The sequence below is a fragment of the Podarcis muralis genome, chromosome 5 (assembly GCF_964188315.1).
Source record: "Podarcis muralis chromosome 5, rPodMur119.hap1.1, whole genome shotgun sequence".
NCBI lineage: Eukaryota > Metazoa > Chordata > Lepidosauria > Squamata > Lacertidae > Podarcis > Podarcis muralis.
In genome coordinates this window covers 92998995-93024862 of record NC_135659.1, presented here as the reverse complement: position 1 = coordinate 93024862, position 25868 = coordinate 92998995, and the positions used below count along the sequence as shown (strand labels likewise).

The 25868-nt window shown below is 43.6% G+C and overlaps 1 protein-coding gene across 1 annotated transcript; it reads left to right on the top strand.

The window, feature by feature from the left end:
- Positions 1-14704: 14704 nt before the first annotated feature.
- Positions 14705-20852, top strand: BHLHE23 (basic helix-loop-helix family member e23). Its single transcript, XM_077929365.1, has 3 exons — positions 14705-17919; positions 19840-19932; positions 20113-20852. The coding sequence occupies exon 1, from the start codon at positions 15423-15425 to the stop codon at positions 16164-16166; it is 744 nt and encodes a 247-aa protein (XP_077785491.1). The 5' UTR covers positions 14705-15422; the 3' UTR covers positions 16167-17919; positions 19840-19932; positions 20113-20852.
- Positions 20853-25868: the final 5016 nt, after the last annotated feature.

The following is a 25868-nucleotide window of genomic DNA, read 5'->3' as shown; positions in this document are numbered from 1 at the left end:
TGCAGAAGCTCTAAATTGTGTAGAAGTGCGGGCGCAGAAGTGCAAAACCGCTCCACGCACACGTGCAGAGCGACGCTCTTTCGAGCATCTCTTTCGTCGAGCGTCTGGGGCTCCGGAACTGATCCCGGACGCTCGGCGAAGTACCACTGTATCTAGTTCTCAAGTTGTATGGGTTTTAGAAGTAATTTCTCAGGGACACATCTAAATTATCCATCCATTACTTTCACTTACTTCATATGACTAATATTTCTAATCACATAGTCGTATATCTTGCATCCTGTTTACATTAACAGTGTCTTTCTTGTGCCTAAAAATGTATATACATTAATTGCATCTTGTGCCTTATTATTACAATATATTATAAATAAACTCCATTGTGCAGCGAATTCATCACCGGTGGATTTTTGTGAGGACTTAAAGAAACAATTGCAAACTGCTGCAGAAATAAGGTGAATTAAGCTTAACATTGGAGATATGAGGAACTGATTCAGCCATCCCTAGAGGATAGATTTAATCTATGCATTCCAACTAAAATTGTGTCCCCCTCGCACATGTGTTTAGCCCGAGAAGCAATGCTTCCATTGACAATATAACAAACACTGACAATATTCCGTTGTTGTTGTTTTTTATTATGACAATTAATTAAATTGTATTGGCTGCCTCTGAAATCAGTAGGGGTGCAGTGCCTCAATTAACCAGCAGAGGGCTCGGCGACGTGTTTGGCTCTTATCCTTTCTTTCCAATTAGAGGCACACTTCAAAATACGGGTTATGATATTGCATTAATAACTCCAAATGCATGTATTCAAAAAACAGCAACAACAACAACAACAACCTGACTCTGCAATTCTCCTTTCCCCTCTCTGGGCAAGGGAACTAGTCCTGGCTGTTTTGCACTTCCTTGGCTTCAACAGAGAGGACAGGGCAATGGTTGCCCAAAATGCGAAGCTACAGCTCTGCTTGAGCTGTGAAAAGAACAGCACAGCTAAGGATCATAGATGCTGTAATGCTGCCACCTAGTGAAGGAAAAGGAAGTTGCCATAGGCTTCTGGCAAGCATATCCAGAAGAGGCAAAACTGTGGTTTGTGCTCCAACTGCCACAAGTCGTGAGACAGTACGGTGTAGTGGTTAAAGGACTAGGACTGGGGTGGTGGTGGGAAGGTTCATATCCCTACACAGCCAGAAAGCTCAGGGGGTGACCTTGGGCCCCTGTTGCACTCTCTCTGCTTAATGCCCAACCTACTTCTCAGGGTTGTTGTGACAATAAAAATGGAGACGGGGGAGAAAATCGTGGGTTGCATCGACAGTGGTGCTGAGTAACATGTCCCATCAGCGTAGGAAATTGTCTTACATGATCTTCTGGAATTATAGATTTGGAAGGCAAACCAACGGTCATCTTGTCCAACCCCCTGCAATGCTGGATGTATACACATTACAATCCACAATATCACTTTGTGGCCAATTTTCACTGGAGGATTATTCCACAAAGTCAGCTCCATGTGAGTCAAAGGGTCAAAGATTATGCATGCAATGCACCTAACGATCCCCGAGGATTTCTGTTTTTTTACAAGTGAATGAGATATGTATGGATATTATGGGACATCCATTTGTAAGAGCCGGGTCATCCACTGGTCATCTGCACTGACAGCCTTGTCAACAGGGATGGAGAACCTGTGTTCCTCCAGACTGGTTGCTGCACCACAACTCCCATCATCCCTGACCGTTGGCTTTCCTAACTGGGGCTGATGGGAGTTGTGGTCCAACAATATTTGGAGGACCACAGGCTCCTCATCCCTGAACTAGAGGATTCCATCCATCCACACCAGGTGAACAGAGTAATCCTCTAGCTGAGGTGTTCTGTTGGGAGAAACTAGCATGGGGAGGGAAAGAAGGGGGGGATTTATATCAAACGAGCCTTAAAAATCATCCTCATTGTTGGAAAAATCTGAACTAAAATGCCAGTTTATGTTTACTTTACAAGTGTATAAAAGAGTTTGTTGTTGTTTAGTCATTTAGTCGTATCTGACTCTTCGTGACCCCATGCACCAGAGCACGCCAGGCACTCCTGTCTTCCACTGCCTCCCGCAGTTTGGTCAAACTCATGCTGGTACCTTCAAGAACACTGTCCAATCATCTCGTCCTCTGTCGTCCCCTTCTCCTTGTGCCCTCCATCTTTCCCAACATCAGGGTCTTTTCCAGGGAGTCTTCTCTTCTCGTGAGGTGGCGCCAAAGTATTGAAGCCTCAGCTTCAGGATCTGTCCTTCCAGTGAGCACTCAGGGCTGGTTTCCTTCAGAATGGATAGGTTTGATCTTCTTGAAGTCCATGGGACTCTCAAGAGTCTCCTCCAGCACCATAATTCAAAAGCAAAAAGCAAAAAGAGTTAAGACTCACAAAAGGCTGAATTCCTAGATAGAACACATCTGTGATGTCATTTCCCTTGAACTTCTGTGGCGGGAAACTCAGACAAAGGGTTTTAATGCTTAGTATTTCCTCCTTGCCTCAGATTGTCCTCTTCTTCATCTGCTTGCTGATGAAGATGGCTGTGTCATTTGTTCTCTCCTGAGAGTAAACACCATCTTAGGACATTTTACTATGCAAGAAGTAACTTAAAAGTATCACTGCCTGCCTTGTATTCTTCACTGTACGTTGCTGAATCCTGACAGATGAAGGTGATGGACTTTTCGGAGCTAGCTGACCTGACTGGAAGAATCCGCAACCAGAAAGAAGAGGAGTTTCAAGAGGACTGGAGGAAATTCAAGGACTATTTGAATAAATATTGTAATATAAAAAATTAGAAATTACTTGAAAGAAACAAATAGGCCTAGGATTAAACTAAGTTATAATTAAATAAATGGGATTTAGAATGTTAAGAAAAGTGAATAAGGTGGAAACTGTTTTAGTTTAATAATGATATTGGAAAGCTGTTACTTTTAATTACAAGGAAACTCAGAAGGGAGGGATTTGAGGAAGTCGACCAAGATGTTTAAAAGGTTGGATTTGTGAATAATTAAGTTTGTTGTTATTGTTTATCTGTTTATTGTTCCCTTTTTTCTATTTTTGTGTATCATTTTGCTTTGTTGTTTGTGTTATTATCGTGGAAAATCTAATAAAAAATTTAATTTTTTAAAAAAGAATGAGTGTAATGCAACTGATTTATTAAAAGCAAACACAGGTTTCAGGAGAACTTTGTGGGAGCGGGGTTTCAAATGTTTCTATACCTTCTCTGTTACTTCACTCCAACCAAAACAATGACTATTGTTCCTTTGATGCTAATCTAACCAACCCAACTTCATATCCACCAATTGTCACAGCCATCCTGCACATCTCGGCACCTGCAATTCCACCCTCCGAAACACAATTCCAGCTCTTTCCACTAGTCACCAAAACTCAACCGATGCACCAGTCACTGTCAGCGGCTCCTGGCTGGTTGCCCAGGAAAGTATAAAGATAAGGAAATGTTTCTTACCGTCCTTTTTTTATTTCAATCTTTACAGAGAGAGGATATAGAACCCAGCCTCTTGAAATAATGATGTCGCGAGTGAATCTCCACCCAGTCTCTCCCTCTCCCTCATTCGTCATTCCCATCGTCTCCTCTATGGGTGCTGCTACATGCCCTCTGTCTTTGAGCTCTTTGCTCTCCTACTTTTAAGGCTCGCCAGGTTCTGGGAGATGGAGGGTCTGGAATGCTTTCTAATGACAACCTGTCAGCTGGGTGTTGTTCGGGCCCTCCCATGATTTCCCAGCTTTTCCCCTCATCTGCCTCTGAGCTGCTACCTCCCTCAAATCCCTGTTGTAAATCTATATTGTCTTCCCTCTTCCTCCTCCCTGGGAGGGTCAGGATGGGGAGGCAGTCTCCACCATTCCTCCTCTGCTCACTCCCTGACACTCACATTCAAACCTTCACTCACCAGCCATCAGTCCAGACTCACTCTCTTCCCCATCTCACATACCTTAATTTTGCTAGTCTAAATGTCATTATTACATTTTAACTGGAAGACATTTTAATTTAATACATGTGTACGCGACTTTGTATTCAAGCACTAGAACGGGGTCAGCAAACTTTTTCAGCAGGGGGCCTGTCTACTGTCCCTCAGACCTTGTGGGGGGGCCAGACTATATTTTGGGGGAAAACCTGAATGAATTCCTATGCCCCACAAATAACCCAGAGATGCATTTTAAATAAAAGGACACATTCTACTCATGTAAAAATACGATGATTCCTGGACCGTCCGCGGGCCGGATTCAGAAGGTGATTGGGCCAGATCCGGCCTCCGGACCTTAGTTTGCCTACCCATGCACTAGAACAGCCTTTCTCAACCTGTGGGTCCCCAGATGTTGTTGAACTACAACTCCCATCACCCCTCACTAGCAAGGCCAGAGCTCAGGGATGATGGGAGTTGTAGTCCAACAACATCTGGGGACCCACAGGTTGAGAACCGCTGCACTAGAACATCCCACACACCACTGGGCATTTCTCTGTGGAAAGGAGAGAGGATGAGATTCCACAAAGGCCTCGTTTTCACTCGCCTCCCTCCTGCCTCCATCAATTATGCCAGATGATCTTCATTGCATCATCTTCTGGAAGATATTGTAACAGCTGACTATGAGCACATGTCTGGCACCCAGGACTCTCCCTTTGCAAATCATCATCATTGTTGTCATCATCATCAAATGCTTGACATTGGTGTGCAACGTGCCCAAGGATTAAGGCTTTCTGGGAGATGATATATAATGAAATGAAAAGGGTATTTAAATATACCTTCCTGAAGAAACCAGAGGCTTTTCTCCTGGGCATGGTCGGCCAATTGGTGCCAAAGAAGGATAGAACTTTCTTTATGTACGCCACGACAGCAGCAAGAATACTTATTGCAAAGTATTGGAAGACACAAGATCTACCCACCCTGGAAGAATGGCAGATGAAGGTGATGGACTACATGGAACTGGCAGAAATGACCCGCAGAATCCGAGACCAGGGAGAAAAGTCGGTGGAAGAAGATTGGAAGAAATTTAAAGATTACTTACAGAAATATTGTAAAATTAATGAATGTTAAAATGATGCTGGATGAAACTTATGTGGTTTTTAGCTATAACGCTATAAGGAGTATGAAAAAAAACCCAGGGTATTAACAGTCAAAAGTTAATGTTACACATTATTCAAGATTAAAGATTAGGATAAACAAAGAGGGGAAGGATTTGCTGAACTAACAAATTGAACTGGAATACAAAAAGGGAGGTGTGAGGAGGTCCGGGAAATATGCAAATGAAAGAAAGTGATGGAAAGATGGAATTGTTTTTTATCTATTTTTATTTTGTATTTTTCTTTTTTCTTTTCTCATTTTGTAAAATTCTAATAAATATCTGTTTAAAAAAAAGACATTGGTGTGCAGACTGCCTGTTGTTAACTTACAAACATCTTTGACGTAATTAGTGAAATTAGCTAAAATATATAATAATAATAATAATAATAATAATAATAATAATAATAATAATAATTTATACCCCACCCTCCCCAGCCAAGACCGGGCTCAGGGCGGCTAACAACCGATAATAAAAACAAGTTGATTAAAATACAACTTAAAAAATAAGATTAAAATATAACATTAAAACATTAAGATGCAGCCTTATAAAATAAGTAATAAATGTTGGAAATGTAAAGAAAAGGAAGGCACTTTTTATCATCTGTGGTGGGAATGTAAGAAAGTGAAAGGCTTCTGGGAAATGATTTATAATGAGATGAAAAAGATGTTGAAATATACCTTTATTTTAAAAAACCAGAAACATTTTTACTTGATATTGTAGGCACTGACATTAAAAGACAAGATAAAAAACTGTTTTTATATGCGACAACTGCAGCAAGAGTATTATTGGCACAGAAATGGAAGCAGGAAGAACTACCGACGAAAGAGGAATAGCAGGTGAAATTGATGGACTATGCAGAATTGGATAAGATGACAGGGAGAATTCAAAACCAGCGGGACCAGAAATTCTTGAAAAATTGGAGTAAATATACAAGTTATCTGAAAGACAATTGTAACCAACTGACTACACTTGTAGGACTACAATAAGTTTTGTAAGAAGAACTATATGAAATATTGCAGAAAAGATTTATGAGAATGGATTTTAAGTTATGGATTATTAAAAGTAATAGTTAGGATAACAAATGTAAGATTAAGAGGTGAGGTTTGTATGTCGTTAGACGTGGTTGAAGTCTCAGGCTAAAATAGCCAAAATGTTGTATAAGATGAGAAGAGATGATATGTTCTGTTTGGAAAATATATGTAAAAACTAATAAAAAAATGTATATTTAATAAAAACTTTGACATAACTAGATTTTCTATAGCACATTGTCCAGAATGAAAGAGTGCCTGTCACCAACCAAACCTCCCCCTACCTTAAGATCTCTAATGGGAGGCCTTCACCCTCTGAGGCAAGATGACGGAGGGTCTACCAGAAGCAGGGCCTTCTCAGTGGTGGCATATTCTCCCAGAGTGTCTTTACTGCACTAGGCAAAGGCCGTTTGATTTTCTGAGCCTTTCAGATACAATTTTTACCTTGCTTACTGTTTTATGCTGTTTTTGTGATTGTCACCCTAGAATTAATTTAAAATTATTTTATTGTTTCATGTGAACCACCCTAAGAATGTAATTGAAGGGTGCTTTTAAAGAAACTTCTAATAAGTAAATCATGCCCCCCTCCCTTTAGCCCTCTTTTCAAAATGCATTTTCCTACAATGCCAGTAGATGTCAGCATGTGACTGCAGATATAGGGAGAGAGCTCTAGGTAGAGAAAGAGAACAGCATTGAAAGCTGGTTTGTGAGTAGCCGATAAAGCGTTTGCCTAAGGCTGCATGGATTTGCAACAGCGACTTTATTGCTGGCTGCACCACTGAGCCCAAAAAAGGATGAATTTCACTTCTACACAGCTACCAAAAGTATGGAAGCGTTGCCTTCTTTTGCATCTGATCACTAAACACACACAAAGAGTGGGGGGGGATTGCATTGGCCTTACAGCTGCCAATATCTTAGGAACATACAAACACAAAACCTTCTTTATATTGAATCAGACAAATGCTCTGTTTAGCAGAGTAGGGTTTACACTTTCTTTCCCAGCCCTGGGATAAAGGTAAAGGTAAAGGGACCCCTGACCATTAGGTCCAGTCGCGAATGACTCTGGGGTTGCAGCGCTCATTTCACTTTACTGGTCGAGGAAGCCGGCATTTGTCAGCAGACAGCTTCTGGGTCATGTGGCCAGCATGGCAAAGCCGCTTCTGGCGAACCAGAGCAGCGCACAGAAATGCTGTTTACCTTCCCGCTGGAGTGGTACCTATTTATCTATTTGCACTTTTATCTATTTGACTAAGCTATCCAGCCTCACTTTCCCTCCCAGACAGGGAGGTCCATGCATTGGTAACTTCAAGGTTGGATTACTGCAATTTGCCCTATGTGGAGCTGCCCTTGGGTCTGGTTCAGAAGCTCTAGCTGGTGCAGACTGTGGCGGCCAGACTGCTGAAGGGGGTACCTGCCTGACAGCATGTGCTATCATTGCTAAATCATCTGCCCTGGCTGCTCATCTAATGCCAAGCCAGGTTCAAGGTTCCTTGCGTTAATTGACCAAGCCATGAACAACTTAGCTCCAAGGAACCTCGGGAATCCGCTGAACCCTTAAATCAGTCACTGAGATCATCTGCAGGAGTATCGCTGGCCATTCTGTTGATGGGGCTCGTCTGACAGCAACAAGAAACTGAGCTTTAAGAGCCATCAACCCAGTATTGTGGAATACTCTGCCAATAGAGGTTCAGCAGGTGTGTCAAGTTTCAAACATTTGTTCTATTCCTTCAGGCTTATGCAGGTGATTAAGAACACATCTTTCCATAATAGTTCACTGATTTCTGGTTTTAACATTTTAGTATGGGTTTTATTGCATGGTTTCATGTATAACTCTTGTAAACCACTCTGATTTATTTTTTTTAATGAATAGTGGTCTATAAATAAAATAGAAAAAAATAATGTTCGGGTACATTCATCAGAGGAAGCTCCAGCAATCTATTATTATTATTATTATTATTATTATTATTATTATTATTATTATTATTATTATTTTAAAAATATACTTTTCAAATTTATACATTTCACTAATTTTATACATTTCACAATCATTTTGACATTTCAAAACTTGACTTCCTTCCCTCTCTTTCTGCAGTTCCTTAAATTTTTAATATCTTCTGCATATCCAAATTAACGTAATTTGCTCATTTATTAATCTTCTTTTTTAAAAAAAAACAGCTTGCAGGTTATTACAATAATCCAGCCAATGTTTTTAATCTGTTTACAATTTATCTGTAAATATTCAATAAACCATTTCCATTTTTTTATTTTAAAAAGTATGTTATTTTTGATTTCTTATTCTTTTGGCAAGTTTCGCCATTTCTGTATATTCCATAAGTTTTTGTATCCATTCTTCCTTTGCTGGGACTTCTGCTTCTTTCCTGCAATCTTGAAATGGGTTTTATAGCACTCAAGTGTTCAAAGCCAGTGGTGACCAGTGGGGTGGGAGGCAGGAAGCTCAGTGGTAGCTATAATCGAAACTAATGATAGGTGGGTTGGACTAGATGACCCTCAGAGTCCCTTCCAACTCAACCATTCTATGATTCCATATCCATTTCTTTGTTTGGGGCCTGCTTCTTGGGAGAAAAGCAATGACAAACCTAGACAGCATCTTAAAAAGCAGAGACATCACCTTCCCAACAAAGGTCCATATAGTTAAAGCTATGGTTTTCCCAGTAGTGATGTATGGAAGTGAGAGCTGCACCATAAAGAAGGCTGATCGCCGAAGAATTGATGCTTTTGAATTACGGTGGTGGAGGAGACTCTTGAGAGTCCCATGGACTGCAAGAAGATCAAACCTCTCCATTCTGAAGGAAATCAGCCCTGAGTGCTCACTGGAAGGACAGATCCTGAAGCTGAGGCTCCGATACTTTGGCCACCTCATGAGAAGAGAAGACTCCCTGGAAAAGACCCTGATGTTGGGAAAGATGGAGGGCACAAGGAGAAGGGGACGACAGAGGACGAGATGGTTGGACAGTGTTCTGGAAGCTACCAGCATGAGTTTGACCAAACTGCGGGAGGCAGTGGAAGACAGGAGTGCCTGGCATGCTCTGGTCCATGGGGTTATGAAGAGTCGGACACGACTAAACAACAACAACAACAGCCTCCCTGCTGAGTTCTGCAAGGGGGAAAACTGAGCCTAAGGAGGAGGAAGCTGAGAGCCAGGACCACCCCCTAGTCCAGTTTTAAGTAAGATAGCAGGTGGAGGTATATCTCTAAGACCCACTTTATAGCTGTGATTCTAAGCTGTTTTAAACTCTCTTTAACACTGTGTTTTAATTGTTGCAACCCACCTTAGAACCTTCGGGTGAGGATGAGGAGCTTTTAGGGCAACAAGTTTCATCCAAATGGCACAACAGGTGTACCCAGTTTAAATATATGAACAGACCTGTTCCCAATTTAAAAACAAAGATGCCAAGCCAAAGCTTTAAGGCTGCCAGCTAAGCTCCGTTCTCAAAAGAGCACCGCCCCATTTCCCAAAGTACAGCTGAATTAGGAACTATCTTGGGATCTTGTAGGAATGACAACTTGTACATAATTTGGCACAGATGATGCTCCCCCTAAACCAAATAGCAGTTCCATAAATAAATTGGGAGGTCATCCTAGCATTAAAAACTTTTAATAGCTGCAAGGACATGCAAAACCCCTTTGGTGTAAAAGAAAACAAAAACCCTACAGTATACTATGAATTTCCTGGAAAGCAAAGGATCTGTGAGTGGTTCATGATATAGTATGATGAAATACCACCCCCCAATTATTGGAAGCTTTAAACTTATCCCATAATTTGGGCATCCCAAACTCGCTTATGCTGGGAAAACTTTTCTAAAATTCTTTAACTTCCCATAATTGATCTTCAGTCAATTGTGGTTAAAGGTAAAAGGTAATGGTACCCCTGACCGTTAGGTCCAGTCACAGACGACTCTGGGTTGTGTGCTCATCTCACTCTATAGGCCGAGGGAGCCAGCGTTTGTCCGCAGAGAGCTTCCGGATCATGTGGCCAGCATGACTACCCACTTCTGGCAAACCAGAGCAGCGCATGGAAACGCCGTTTACCTTCCCGCCGGAGCGGTACCTATTTATCTGCTTACACTTGACGTGCTTTCAAACCGCTAAGTGGGCAGGAGCTGGGACCGAGCAACGGGAGCTCACCCTGTTGCGGGGATTCAAACCGCCGACCTTCTGATCTGATCGGCAAGCCCTAGGCTCTGTGGTTCAGACCACAGCACCACCCGTGTCCCCTTCAATTGTGGGTACAATAGATTAAATACTTGTGTGTGTGTGTGTGTGTGTGTGTGTGTTTTGATGGTTGCTAGGAACTGCTGCTCTATGATGATGGACAGAGCCCAGAATTATCTAAGAGAAAGAAAATACTTGAAAGGTATAGTGTGTACACAGCCTTAGATAAGAAATGTTTTAATCCAAGTCTAGTGCAGAAAATAACAGTTATAGCACAAGGATAAAGGCGGATACATTTTTTCTATTTCCTAGTCTGGATTGGTGCCCATCGAAAAGCGAGTGGATTCCTGAGGATGCCCCTACCTTGAAGTCTTAACGGGAAGCCCAATGGGGAAATGAAATCACCATCCCAAGTAATATTTGTCATTCCCTGCAGACAAGGCCAGGCCCTACAGAGTAAAGCGGTCATTTCAGACAACAGTTGCTGGGAGGAGGGACAGTGGAGTGTTGGAGGAGTCGTAGTGAGATGGAAAACAGAGTTGTGTGTGCCATGCTATTTGCCTTCAATGGGGGTCAAGTCTGGCTGAGCTTTGTGCAGAAGGGTGTTATCCTGTGCTTTTTCTCAAGCAGCAAAATGTCTTGGGTTGGCCCTGCCTGAGGAATATGGCTTGGCTCACTTATTTGAGTCATCCCGAGCAATTTGAGCATTGCTGTGTGACGCGCTTGCTCTGTATACACAGAAGTAAAGGAGGACGCCACAAGCCATACAACCGAACCATGTTATATGGTGACCCAGTTTGCGTCTTGGTGGACCTCTCAAAAGCTGCTGCATGGATGGTCTCGGAATTGTGCTAAATGTTTTCTCAGCCCCTTCTAAATCTGTGTTACCGTTGATTCTCTGTTACGGCCACAAATGTCACACTTTTCCAAAGAAGGTAAAACTGTCAAATTGCATCGAGGCAGCTAAGAGCCGACTGACTTTGCAAAGGTCTGTTTCAATTTAGATCTCAGTGAAAGCCAGGAGTCAACAAAAAGGCATGAATTAAATGGGAGCAGACAAGGCCCCTGCTTCAGAAGTTCCTCTCCAACAGCCAACCACCATCACCAAGCCTCTCCTAAATCGAGATGATCTTGCCAGCTCTCCAGCATTGCTCACTTCCAGTTCCTTCATACGTATCATGAAGATAAAGTTAGAAAAAGACTTTTCAGTATGGAGCTCAGATTCCCCCAAACTCTCATATTTCTTTTTAAAAAAATCAGTTTTACAGTATACAATTGAATTAAAACATTAATCATAATCATCAGCATTTAGGATTCCCTGAATGCTTAGACTTCCTTCCACCCCTCCATGGTTTCCATTATCAAACTTTTTCTGCTGCATTATATATTTTCTCTATTTTTCTTGAAATAATCCATTTTCACCTAAGTTTTTAACACATTACAAGCATTACCTCAATTCCTGCCAAGGTTTTTCATAGAATCATAGAATCATAGAGTTGGAATAGACCACAAGGGCCATCGAGTCCAACCCCCTGCCGAGCAGGAAAAATTTTAATTGTCTACAGTGTTGTATTTTTTTCCCATTCCTTATTAAAGCTTCTATCTTTCCCAGTCATTTTCACCATTTCAGCGTAGTCCATCATCTTCATCAACCATTTGTCTCTGGTCGGGACTTCATCTTCTTTCCATCTCTGGGCTAGTAGGATCTGGCTGCTGTCATCGCATACATAAATAATCGTTTCTGCTCCTTTGGTATCTCTGCATCTAAAATTCCTAATAAAAAGCTTCTGGTTTTTTCACAAACATTATTTTAAACATTTTTTTCAACTCATTATATATCATTTCCCATTTTTGTTATCTTGCACATCCACCACATCAAACTCTCATATTTCTGTTACTCAAACTATTGCAGGCACTGAAGAATTGATGCTTTTGAATTATGGTGCTGGAGGAGACTCTGGAGAGTCCCATGGACTGCAAGAAGATCAAACCTATCCATTCTGAAGGAAATCAGCCCTGAGTGCTAACTGGAAGGACAGATCCTGAAGCTGAGGCTCCAATACTTTGGCCACCTCATGAGAAGAGAAGACTCCCTGGAAAAGACCCTGATGTTGGGAAAGATGGAGGGCACAAGGAGAAGGGGACGACAGAGGACGAGATGGTTGGATAGTGTCTTCGAAGCTACCAGCATGAGTTTGACCAAACTGCGGAAGGCAGTGGAAGACAGAAGTGCCTGGCGTGCTCTGGTCCATGGGGTCACGAAGAGTCGGACACGACTAAACAACCAAACAACAACAACAAATCATTTTCCTTGCAATTCTTTGAGATAGAGCAGAATCCACTGGGAAGTTATCCAGTTCAACCACAGCGCATTTCAATGGGGCCTGCAAAGAAGAAATTCTTGCCCTCCTTGTCCTACTTTTGATGTCAGCTACCAAAGGGAGGTTATGCTTTTCAAACCCAGTCACAAGTGTTACAGGAAACCTTCCATGGTGATTCTTACCTTTGTACAGTAGGCTACATTCTAAGGGCACACCTTTCTATTCTCCAGCCAGGGAAGAGTGAGTCATGATCGGATATTTCAAAAACGCTCAAGGATATGAACCAGGGCCAATAAGAGGCATGGCTACAGGGAGACCTGTGGAGGCAGAGGCTTGGAGGGCCATATTTAGCTCCCTGGCCAGATGTTCACCCTGCATGACAGTCAACGTCTGAAATTTAGTAAACGCCAATGTTGTCCCCTTGTTCTCTGAACACAGCCACAAAATAGACCCTTAACCAAACCAGCTTTGGAGCCAGCATAGTAAGACCCCTTCCTTCGCCTGCAATAGATGAGGAAGTCATTACAAAACACCTGCCCTCTCAGTCCCCACCTAGACTCCAGTGAAAGGGTTTAGGAAGTGGGGTAGCTTTGCTACAGGAAACCACTACAAATCCAGGATGCAGAAGCTAGACTGGTGACTGGGAGTGGCCGCCAGGACCATATAACACTGGTCCTGAAAGACATACATTGGCTCCCAGTATCTTTCCAAGCTCAATTCAAAGTTTGGTGCTGACCTTTAAAGCGCTTTGGCCCTGTTTACCTGAAGAATTGTCTCCTCTCCCGTCATTCAGCCCAGACACTGAGGTCCAGCTCTGAGGATCTTCTGGTGGGACTTCATTGTGAGAAGTGAAATCAACAAGAAACTAAGCAGAGGGCCTTTTCGGTAGTGGCACTCACCTTGTGGAACACCCTCCCATAGATATCAAGGAGATAAATACCTATACAACTTTTAGAAGACATCTGAAGACAGCTCTGTATTGGGAGGTTTTTAATGTTTGATGCTTTATTGTGTTTTTTTTTGGGGGGGGAGCTGCCCAGAGTTGTTGTTGCTGTTGTTGTTGTTGCTGCTGCTGCTGCTGCTGCTGCTGCTGCTGCTGTTAGGATATTGACAAGCTGGAATGTGTGCAAAGGAGAGCAACCAAAATGATTAAGGATTTGAAAACCAAGCCTTATGAGGAATGTTTGAGAGAGGTGGCTATGTTCAGTTTGGATAAGAGACGACAGAGATTAAAGACATCTTCAAATACCAAAAGGGCTGTCACATGGAAGAGAGAGTAAGTTTGTGTTCTCCTGCTTTGTAGGGAAGGACTCGAACCAATGGCTTCAAGTTACAAGAAAGGAGATTCTGACTAAACATCAGGAAGGACTTTCTGACAGTAAGAACTGTTGGACAGTGGAAGGATCTCTCTCAGGAGGTTATGGACTCTCCTTCCTTGGAGGTTTTTAAGCAGAGAAGTTGGATGGCCATCTGTCATGGATGCTTCAGTGAGATTCCTGCATTGCAAGGGGTTGGACTAGATGACCCTTGGGGTCCCTTCCAATTCCACTGTTCTATTATTCTGTTATTCATATTCCTATACAGTGGTACCTCGGGTTAAGAACTTAATTCGTTCTGGAGGTCTGTTCTTAACCTGAAGCACCACTTTAGCTAATGGGGCCTCCCGCTGCCGCTGCGCCGCCGCACGATTTCTGTTCTCATCCTGAAGCAAAGTTCTTAACCTGAGGTAATATTTCTGGGTTAGCGGAGTCTGTAACCTGAAGCGTATGTAACCCGAGGTACCGCTGTACTAGTTTACCTAAAAAGAGATCATGGGTTCACTGACCAGGCCAGTAAAATGCTACCTGGGTTTGTAATTCTAATTAAGCTGTAGGGTATTTAAAGAAATACAGTTTTTTAAAAAAAAACCTCAGGAAAGCTCTTGGCTGTAGGCAGCATTTCTCCACCGAGACAGGGTGGTCCCTACTTAGCGCAAGGAAGGCGAGTCTTCAGTTTCTGGGATGCGGCTAAATGGCACTCCTCCTTGACCAGACACTTTTGCCTTCTCTTTTCCTGATGATTTTAAAATGCCATTAATTAAGCAGATCCCTCTGATTGGACGGCTGCTGAGTCCCGGCGGGCCCCTCGCTGCCATATAATGGGCAACTTGGGCAATGATTAATATCCCGCCCCCGGTCAGGGCACCGCGCGGTGCCAGCTGGCTCCGGAACGAGCGAGCGCATCCAACAGGACCAGCCTTTCTCTCTGTTAAGAGAGGGACAGCAGAAAGCGCGACGAGCCGCCGCCGCCGCCCCAAGCTAGGCAGAGAAGTGGGGAGGCGAAGCGGAGAGAGACACCCCACCCCCGCAGCAACCACCCAAACACTCCGGTTTGGATCCAAGAGGGAATCGGGCGAAGCGAGAGCGCGCGAAGCCCCTGGCTCCGGATCCCAGACGGCAGCAGGAAGGAAGAGGGAAGCGCGCGTCCGGAGCGCAGGAGCGGTGCGCACAGCTTACAAAGGCGGTCAGAGCCCGATCCCGGGAGAAGACCTCAGCACCTGGACGATCCTCGAGTGGGGCACAAAGCCAGCCCTGGAAGGGGCGTGCAGGACTCTCCCTGCCCCGAGGTGAGGCACGGAAAAGCGAAGGGGGCGCACGTCTTCTTCGCCCATCCCGGCGCAAGAGCGCACGCCCCGGGGTCCCGTAAGAGGGCCGCGGGGCTCTGAGCGGAGCAAACCGGGCACCCTCCTGCTCTTCTTCTTCGCGCAAAGGGGCGCACGTAGCTTCCCTAGTCCCCGGCCGGCTCGGCGCTGTGGAGAGAGCTCCGACGGGCGGCGGCGCCGATGAGCGTGGCTCCGGGCGCGCAGCTCTTCGCCGGCTCGGCGGAGCTGCCGGAGAAAGCCATGGCCGAACTCAAGTCCTTGGGCGGAGAGTCGTACCTGGCTCTGGCGCAGAGCTACAATCAGACGGCGTTCGCCTACGGCGCAGTGCGAGGCGGCGAGGCCATGCGCGGGTACCCCGGCGGCGCGGGCGGCCTGGACTTCCATGCCGCGCAGTTGGGGAAGTCGGCGGAGAGCAGCGGCGAGCAGAGCTGCGACGAGGAGGACGCCTTCGACGGCGCCAAGGAGGGCAGCCCGGCGTTTGAGCGCGACGGCAAGCTGAAGGCGCCCGGTGCCCTCGGGGGGACCAAGAAGCCTAAGGAGCAGCGCTCGCTGCGCCTCAGCATCAACGCCCGCGAGCGGCGCAGGATGCACGACCTGAACGACGCCCTGGACGGCCTGCGCTCCGTCATCCCTTACGCGCACAGCCCGTCGGTGCGCAAGCTCTCCAAAATCGCCACGCTCCTCCTGGCCAAGAACTACATCCTGATGCAGGCGCAGGCCCTGGAAGAGATGCGGCGCCTCGTGGCCTACCTCAACCAAGGCCAGACTCTCAGCACGCCCATCCCGGCCGCGCTGGCCCCCTTCGGACAGTCGGCCGCCGTCTACCCTTTCACGGGCGCTGCTTTGGCCAGCTGCCCCGAGAAATGTACTGCCTTCCCCGGGGCCACCTCTGGCCTTTGCAAACACTGCAACGAAAAACCTTGATGTAGCCGTTTGACCTTAGAACAAACTCCAAAAAAAAACCCCACCCGACTTCCCTTTTCACTCCATCAGCCCCGCCTTCTCGCCATCAGTTAAGTTGCAATTTTTTTGCTTTCAGCTGCTTTCCCGGCTTCTTTTGCTTTCCATCGTCTCCCCTGTGAAAATAATCCGGATTCTCCTTCCTCACCTTTCCATACACACATGCAAACCATGGTTTAATCATTTCACCGTCTTCCCCAAACTCTCTGTAGATTCCCCCCCCCCTTTCCTCTTTCAGATCTGTCATGGATTAATTTTGTGCATAACTTTTTATTGCTACTACTATTATTATTATTCTCGTTTTGAGGCTGCCTTAAGCCAGGCTTTGAAATATGTCTCTATACCTAGAGTAAAAGAGAAGGGGAGGTTTTGGAAAGGAAACTGCAGTGAGAGTCTCTCTGGAATGAACCGACTTGTGTACAAACTATGCAATGTTTACAGAATGCAAAAGTTACTAAAAATGGAAAATATCCTCCAGATATAATTGGCAGTATCTGTACAATCAGACATTCAAATGACACCTGATCTTTCTTTCTTTTTTCATTTTCATTTTGGGTGCCGCTTGTGAAATTCAAGAACGCTTCTTAATGGGTTGGTCAACTTATTTATACACACACATATTTTTAAGCATTGAACCCATTCTTAGACTTTTGACTACAGTCTTTCTATTGTACGCTGTTGCCTGCTCTCTCTCTCTCTCTCTCTCTCTCGCTCGCTTTTTCTCTTTTTTGCCTGTTTCTGAGCTTTGGCAGGACCACTTTTCAAAGTCGGCCACACATCTTGGTAAACAAGGAAAATAAAAATTCATTGAGCTTATTTATATGTATTTATAATAAATAAAAAGGACATCAACTAACTTGGGTTCTGTCCTAAATCTCTCAGAAGGTCAGTTTGCTAAGCAAACCAATCCTAAAAAGAGACATTGATGGCACTGAACTGATTAAATCTTCCACCCTCTTCCTAAATACCGAGGGCATAACCTGGCCAGATTTAAGCCCTCTTCTTGATTTCAGTGGGAGACAAAACGAAGAGTTGATTCTTCCACTGAAAACGAAGAAAATTATACCTGTGCATGCTTACACCCAAGTAACTCCCATTGAACTGTATAGGACTGGCCGCCTCTTGAGTGAACAGTCATGTAAAATTGTCTGTGTGATTGCATAAATTTGGATTCTGCCCGTAGGAAGCAATTTTTTTCCTAGTAGTTGGTAGTAAGTTTTGCTTATATTAAGTGAAGTTTTATTGCAAGGAAAAGATATTTTGAATTGGAGTGGGACAGATTTGGGGGGTAGAATGGGACTGAGGATTCTTAACCCCCTTCTCCTTTGCTTGGGAAGGGTCCACAGGTCCCTGGCAGCACACCTGCTGTGCATGTAGAAGTTCCCAGGTTCAATTCCCGGCTTCACCAGGTAGGTCAGGGAGAGATCTCTGCCCAAAATCCTGAAGATTTTGCAGTCAGTGTAGAGACAAAATTGGACCAGATGGACAGCTTCCTATGTTCTTACTCAGCAGTAAGTCCCACTGAAGTTTTGAGTTAATGTGCTTATCTTAGCTCTGCACCCTTATTCAGAAACGTTGCACTGAAATCTATGGAGCATCCTTCTAAGTAAGTATGTTTAACACTTGAGTATATATGTTTAAAAAAATCTGTTTCTCTCTGCATTCAAGATCTTTAATCTTCCAGAGCTGTACAACCTACAAACCTCAGAAATCCAATGTAAGTACATTTGTGTGACCTTTGTCCATTGGAAATCAACAGTGATTGGACTTTGGGTCAAGTTGTGTCTGGGTGAGAAGCACTGCTTATTTACCTCCCCAACCCCAACCCCTTGCAACTGAGAATGAAACAGAAGTGAGCATTGAACTTGATGGATCGGCACAGTTGACCAGCAAGTTCTTCCTCCTGGAAGCTGCAGGGAACGTGGAGGAAAAGGGAGATGGATTTGGATTTTAAGGAGATGAAAGCCAACGAGGTGGTGTCCAGTGTCTTAAGAGCACGATCCAGTAGTCTACAGGAGGGAAGGCAGGAAAAGATTATGCAGTTCCGTGTGGGGAAGAGCAAGCCTTGCACAACTAAACGTGCACCATCAGCTGTGCAAAACAGGTTTTTGCACATGGGAACCAATGATCTTGTTACAGTGTGCATTGCTGGGAAGGCTGTTTTTCCTTGCAGCTCTGTTGTATCTGCAATTTGTTTAACCAACAGTCATGAATAAAGCCTGTAGATTGAGCTGCTTACCTAGATACGCTGCCCAGCCTACAGTTGCAGTCTTGTGCACACTGATTTGTGCTGAATTCAGTGAATCTTTTTCCCGACTTGCAGCCTTAGACTCGATCTAGTTCATTAGGTCTCCCTAATCAATACAGCTCAAGGCAACTGTATTTCTGTTCCTTTACTTGAAATACCATAGTTCTCATTGAAGTCAGGAGGACGGAGGATTGACTAATATTTTGGTTTTGAATGGTTGCTTGGACTTCAGCCACACGAGAAATGGCATGTATTACTAGCAAATCGACGAGGCAGTCGATTCAGCCCATTAAAGACTACTATGATTAGCATGTACTTAAATGAGCTGAAATAGTTGGTGCACCCAATAGTCGTGTCTTTGGTCTTTCAGGTCTTAAGACGTGGCTGGTTTGTGGGTCATTGTGTTACCGCCTTTCTAGTTTTTGCCTCATTGATAAGTGATGCCGAGTGAACTTTTGGGTGAGGAAAGCAAATGCCTGGGTTTGGAGGGGATTTTCTGGGGTTTCCAGTGCAGTCATAATAAATACGCACTTTGCGATTTGCGTTCGGATAGGAGAAATCTCACCATTCAATGTCAGAGCAGCCGCACAAATTGGTACAATGGAAGCCTCGGGGGCTTGATCTGTCCAGGGCTATTTAAGTTAGAGGTGGGGGGTGTAAGTATTTAAGGTTATTAAACCAATTTCCTGGGCTGTCGCAAATGTTATGCTAATGCAAAAGGGACTTGCAGTGCCTCCAAACCTGCTTGTCTCAAGCATTTAATTTTAATTAATACACTTTTTTTTTCCCAGAAGCCCTTTTTTTTTACCTCATGTGTTTGCAAAAAAAGGAATATGTGATTAACCCTCATTCAGAAAGACATATGGTTTCAAATTGGTTCTTCTCATTTCCATTTTAATTTCTTCATTTTATTCTTCAGAAGCCTAGTTTATCTACATTCTGCCCCACAAAGGCTATATTAAAACAACAAAAACTGGTGAGGGTTTTTTTTTGGGGGGGTGCAATATCAGATACGTCCATAAAAGAAAGGAAGTGAGAGAAAGGGAAAGAAAGGCAGTAATCATTTTCAATATTGCAGACTGCTGAGATGCCAGAAACATTTGTGTGTGTTTTAAATAGAGGTTTAATTTAGGAGTGAATCATGATGTTCAGATAAACGTTTATTAATTCTGGCACAGAGCCCTAGACATTAGAGTTAACTGGGATTATTTAAATGCAGAATGTTATTAATTGTTCAACTTTCAGTCTTCCCACCCCCTCCCCACCAAAGAACCGCAGAATAAAAAGTATTTAAAGAGCCTGATTTTTAAAAAGAAACAAGCTCTTCTTCTTTTTCAAATCAGCGACTTCTATTAATAACAATGGGATTTATAATTGCTCTCTTTTTAGATAATAATGACTGAAAAGCTTCGATTCTCCTACAACTGCCAGCTTATGAAAAAACCTCCCATATTGTTAAAAGATGTACTGTCTGCAGCAGAGGTAAAATGGGGTTTTACCATTACATTATTGCAAGCAGAAATGTTGACTGAGTCATATGCTACTCTGGTCTGGTGGATGGTGCAATCCAGGCAAAATTGAGACTGTTGCATTCAGCTGAAGTAGTTAGGTGAAATTTCTCCCAGTGGAATGAATGGGACTTAAATGTGCTTATCTTTGCAGGTGGATTTCGCCTGCCCCAAATTTTCAGAGAGCGGGGAAAGCCTCACATACGTTGACACGCCAGTCTTTCAACGTGAAACCATTTCCCACAAACAGACCCATGTTCTATGAGAGAACCATGGTGAGACCTTGGAAGGGAGAATTAGTGATGGATGAGTGAAGGTTCCTCCATTTTCTCGTTGTTCTCTATGAATACCTGCTCTCAGATCTCTTTCTTGATATTACCCAGCCGGCCAGGCTCCAAACCAACTGGTGTAGAAGCAGTGAGGGACTGTGGGTGTGCTTGCAAGGAGAAATCAGAAGGTCTGGGATTTAATTGCTCTCCTTTCCCACCTACCAGTTCTCCTCCCAAGCCCACGTTTATCTTGGCAAATGTTTTGGGAACTTCCGTTTGCTCAGAAATAATGTCCTCCTGCTCTGAGGCTGCAGCTTTCAAATTGCTCTCACTCTGGAAAAGTCCCACAGACCTTGCAAGTTTGCCTATGTCTACTCCAAAATGAGGTCCATTGAATTCAGTGAGCTTTGCAACCGCTAATCACTTTGTGCATTTTTTCAGTGGAAATGGCTGTTTTTAGTAACAGTAAAATCAGTCTTAGCAAAGTCTGAATGAAACAATGGTTTGGGTTTCAGCAAAAAAAAAAATTCAACCATGCTGATGCTGTGAGCTGGTTTTATTTGTATAGATATATCACTGTAATTTGATTAGAATATGAAATGTATTACTGAACATATTGGCAAGATTTTTGTGTGTGTTTCTGTTTGTATAGATATGGATTATGTTGTTTGCCCCTCATGTGGTAAATAATCAACATTAACGTGCGAATATGGATAATCCCAAACAAATTTTCTGTATGCCCCAACATACATATAGATCTCCCTACTTTTTTGGACATGAACCACTGAAAGGGAATTATCGCCAGCTGGATGACTGTCCTCATTCACTGGTGTATTGCTTTGTTTTTTTGGACATTTCCATAATTCATATGGCAGAGACTAACATATCGTCTTCTTGTTCTCCCTGCTGCAGTCCAATGCAATATCTGCAATCTTCATTTAGACAGCAATTGCCCAAACAAACATAGAAGGAGGTTTGGGGTGTAACTACAACTACAGATAGCTGAATTTGGGACTGTGCTGGATGTGGTCCCCTCATTTTTTGACAGAGCCCTCTTTTAAATAAGGCTACAGCCCTATATGTCGGGAGTGTAAGAACTGTGGAATGCTGGGGGCAGGTGACTTTCTTCCAAATGAACATTCATAAGATCGGGCTTAGTATATGTTTGGGTTTAAGGTAGTAAACTTTTACTAATGTATTATTGGAGATGCTGCTGTATCTGGCACTGGGAGCCTCCCATCATCCCCAAATAATATTATTATTAAAATTTATATTCCTCCCAAAGGAGGAAAACAATTCCAATGCGGATGCAGACATGGGACATGGTGGAGGAGGGCCAGACTAGGAGGAAACCACAGATTCCCCATCCCTGTGAAGTCCATGGTTGTGAATTTCTTTGCACTGCTCTGTTAGCACAGGAAATAGGTACCTCGTGGTGTATTTAAACAAAACAGGCAAGTCTTTTCTGCTATCACACTTTACAGGGCAAGCTTTATCAGGTGGGAAGGTAAAGGAAGGTAAATTTTAAGCATATACCGTATTGGCCTGAATATAAGTCGCACCTCCCCCCCCCCCAAATTCTGACCTTGAAAACTTAAAGTGCGGCTTAAATTGTCAACCTTACAAAAATTGGCTTGTACGATATCTCTGCTGAAACAGACACTGTAAAACAGAACAAAAAAAATGTTTTATTGCCGATTTGCGAGCTTGAGACTGTTGTGCAATTAATTCTAATGTCATTCATTACTTTTCCCGTTTTTTTTACAGTGCAGTATTGAGTTTTTATTTTGCATTTATGGTGCTACAAACAGGTGTTTAATCCACTTGCAGATCCTCTCTAGGACCCGTAGGATTTTCTTCTACATTTGCCATTTATGGATGTGAGTGCCTGCAGAATTTTAAGAGAGCAGCAATTTTAAGGGATTCAGGTATTGTCTCCCCTCCCCCATCCCCCTGGATTTTAAAGGTGCGGCATATTTGCGGGTGTGGCTTATATTTGGGTCAATACGGTGCTGGAGAGCAGCCGATAGGGAGTTGGCCTCCTTGTTTGATTAGAGCCTACTGTTTATTTTGACAACGCTTTGGTCAGGATCCAAAGAGATGGTGATTGTTTATTGGATTAGTATTTTCCCCCTTTTTTTAAAAAAAACCTGCTGTTCTCCATAAGGTTCCAGAGCAGATTGCAATAATTTTTTTTAATGCAATTTTAAAATAAGATACAGTGATTTGCAGAATAGGGTGGTTCCAGGAAGAAGAAAAAAACAGATTTGCACATCTGGTAGGATTTTTAATCTCTCCCTGGCATGTTGCAAACTGGGTTTGTTTATTTGTTTGTTTGCCATTAGTAAGGAGGACTTGGTGATTTAGAAACAAGAGACCAAAGCACCCCACATTTCCTCAATGTATAGAATGTATAGAATAAGTTTTATAGTCTACTGTTTCTAGGGTTTCCTTTTTGTATTATGGGTAGAGAACAGACTAAAAGAAGGTGTATTTTAACAGTTAAAAATTAACTTTGGGAAATCTGCAACCAGTTATTGCTTAGTTAGGTGTGTTTGCAGCACCAGAATAATAATGGCATATTTTGTGATGGTGTAATGGCTCTTTTTTCCTGTCTTTTTTGCTTGTGCAGTACATCAGGCCAAAAGAGACTGAAGTGCAGCCACAAAATGCTTCCGATACCCAGTTAAGAGTTTTCGCTTGTGTCCTGATTCCAAACACACATGCTTTGAAGTGCCGTATTTTTCACTCCATAAGACACACCTGATCATAAGACGCACCTAGTTTTTAGAGGAGGAAAGGGCCTGTTTTGGGGGGGATGAGCTCAAAGTTGTGCAGCTTCTTTTGCAAAGGGGAAAAGCCCCCTTTTTTGAGGATCAGCTCAAAGTTGTTGAGCTTACTTTGCAAAGGGGGGGAAATCCTGTTTATATGGGGTTCAACTCACAGTTATACAGCTTCTTTAGGAAAGGAAAGGGAGCCGTTTCTACAGTTTCCAGACAGATCAGCCAGTCACATGTTGCTGGAGAAACAAACAGCCTCTGTCTGCAGAACATTCAACAATGGAGGACTGGCCAAGGGAGCAGGGCTGGACAGGGAGCCAGCGATCAACCACACATTTGCCCCATAAGATGCAGACATTTCCCCTTACTTTTTAGGAGGAAAAAAGTGCGTCTTATGGAGTGAAAAATATGGTAGGTCCCAATGATTTCAGTGGAGCTCCCTGCCAAGCAAGTATTTGGAGGACCACAAGCTTTTGAAAGGATGCGCTACACAGATGTCTAGCATTGGAAGACTCAAACAGTGGACGGACTTCTGCAGATACTAGCTTTCAGATCCGCAGGGTTGTCTCTGTGGATTCTTATTGAAAGCGGTGTCAGCAGATCTATTTCAGAAGTAAGGAATCCCCTCTTCTTCCTTGATAGCTAGTCTTGCTTCTTTCTTAGTCCAGTAGCTGATGGCCACAGTTTTAAAAAATAACAATAAATGAGCAAGTATCAGGTGCAAGGAGCTGGATTGGGAGGCAGGGGAACGAGGGTGGGGTCCTAAGGTCTTTTAATCTTTTCCCCTTCCTGTGGTACCAATCCAAATCCAGCCTCCTGTGCCTGCAGTTTCCATTGGAACGAACATTCGTAGCAATGTTCCCTCTCCTTCCAGGGCAAATAGCAGGCATGGGGTGATCAGGAGCTGTTGACCATGCTAACAAATAGAACTTCCATGTTCAGCAACAGTATATCTTTAAATGCCAGGTACAGATGACAAGCAACAAGGGAAGGCTGTGCCCTGTTTATGTGCTTCTCTGTGGCATCGCACTGGCCAGCATTGGAAGCAGACTGCGAGACAGACCTTTGGTCTGAAGACTCCAACAGTACTCTGTTATAGTCATGTCATGTATCATACTTAGCCAGAAGAAAGGAAAGAAAGAAAGGAAATTATTCAATAGTTGTCAGACAGCTGGTTAGTAGGAGCTTTGTGCAAATAATTTCTATATTATTGATCCCAGAGAACATGAACTGCAAATTAGTAAGGTGGCCTTTCCTACTTGCCTTCTGCTGGTAAAGGAATGTGCAAGCTTCTGAATTACACAGAACTCTTCCTTAGCCTAAGGAAGAGTTCTGTGGGCATATACCTCTTTAGCACCAGGATCTGGGCCAAGCTATTTAGAATGGTTCAGCTGAGTTATATTTAATTGTGACAGATGGAAGTACTCAAAACTTCTTGAAAGACCTGGATCTAGCAGGCCCTGGTTTTTATTTCGTTCCATTTTCTTGCTAAGCCAAAATAGCATATTTTGCCTTAACTTTGAACCTTCTTTCTGTGGGTACTGTACTTGTTAGGGAAGGTTTTGATGTGTTCAAAGGCCACGACACTAAGAATGCTTCCTGTGGAAATAGGTCACCATGATACAAAAGACGTGAGTTCACGAGGTTCCCATTGTCTGCAAACACAAAGATCGGCATATGACTCAGTGTGGATACAAACCTTTGACTTTTTAACAACTGGCTGCACATTTGTTAAACCCATTTGCACTTTGGAGCCTTCTAAGCTGGAATCACTGCGTTTAGACAGGAAGAGCAGGCTCAAATCTCCCCATCTCATAAAGGATACTGTAGAAGGACGACTGAAATGATAAGAGGGATGGATGCAATGTTCTAGGATGAAAGACCAAAAGGTTTTGGGGAGGTCTTTTCAGTTAGGAAAAGAAGGGGACTTGGTAGGTTTTTGTACCATAGGGTGATGCACATTATAGAGAAAGTGCATCGAAAGAAGTTTTCCTACTTCTCAATAATTCTAGAACTTTGGGTCAGCCAAAACATGGATTGGCAGTACAGTGGTACCTCGGGTTACATACGCTTCAGGTTGCATATGCTTCAGGTTACAGACTCTGCTAACCCAGAAATATTGCTTCAGGTTAAGAACTTTGCTTCAGGATGAGAACAGAAATTGTGCTCTGGTGGCGTGGCAGCAGCAGGAGGCCCCATTAGCTAAAGTGGTGCTTCAGGTTAAGTACAGTTTCAGGTTAAGTATGGACCTCCAGAACGAATTAAGTACTTAACCCGAGGTACCACTGTAGATTTCTGGTGGACAAAAAAATAAATAAAAATCATGACGGTGTAATTAATTGTTGCCACCACGTGGTGATGAAGGCCACTCACTCAGATGGCTTTAATCATAGAGTTTCAAGGATAGGTCTTCTAGTCCACTCTGCTGCAATGCAGGAACCCTGCTCTCAGCTGTCCCTGGTTGAGCTTGAACCATCAACCTTCTGGTTAATAGCCAGACACACTGACCCATTGTGCCGCTGAGACTCTTAAAAGGGGATTGGGCAAATTTATGGAAGGAGGCGCAGTCTGTAGGAACTGAGGAAGTCACCTTATCAGGTCACTGGTCCACCTGGCTCAATATTCTCCCCGCTGAGTGGCAATGGCTTTCCAGGATTTAAAGCAGGGCGTGTCTTCCAGTTCTTCCTAGAGATAACAGGGACTGTACCTGGGTCTTTCTGTATGCAAAGCAGATACTCTCCCATGGAGCTACAGCCCTTCCCCCATCAGTGACTACTACTAGTCATGATGGTGAAATGGAACCTCCTGTTTCAGTGACAGTCTGACACTAAACAGCAGTTGCCTGGGGTATAATAGCAGGA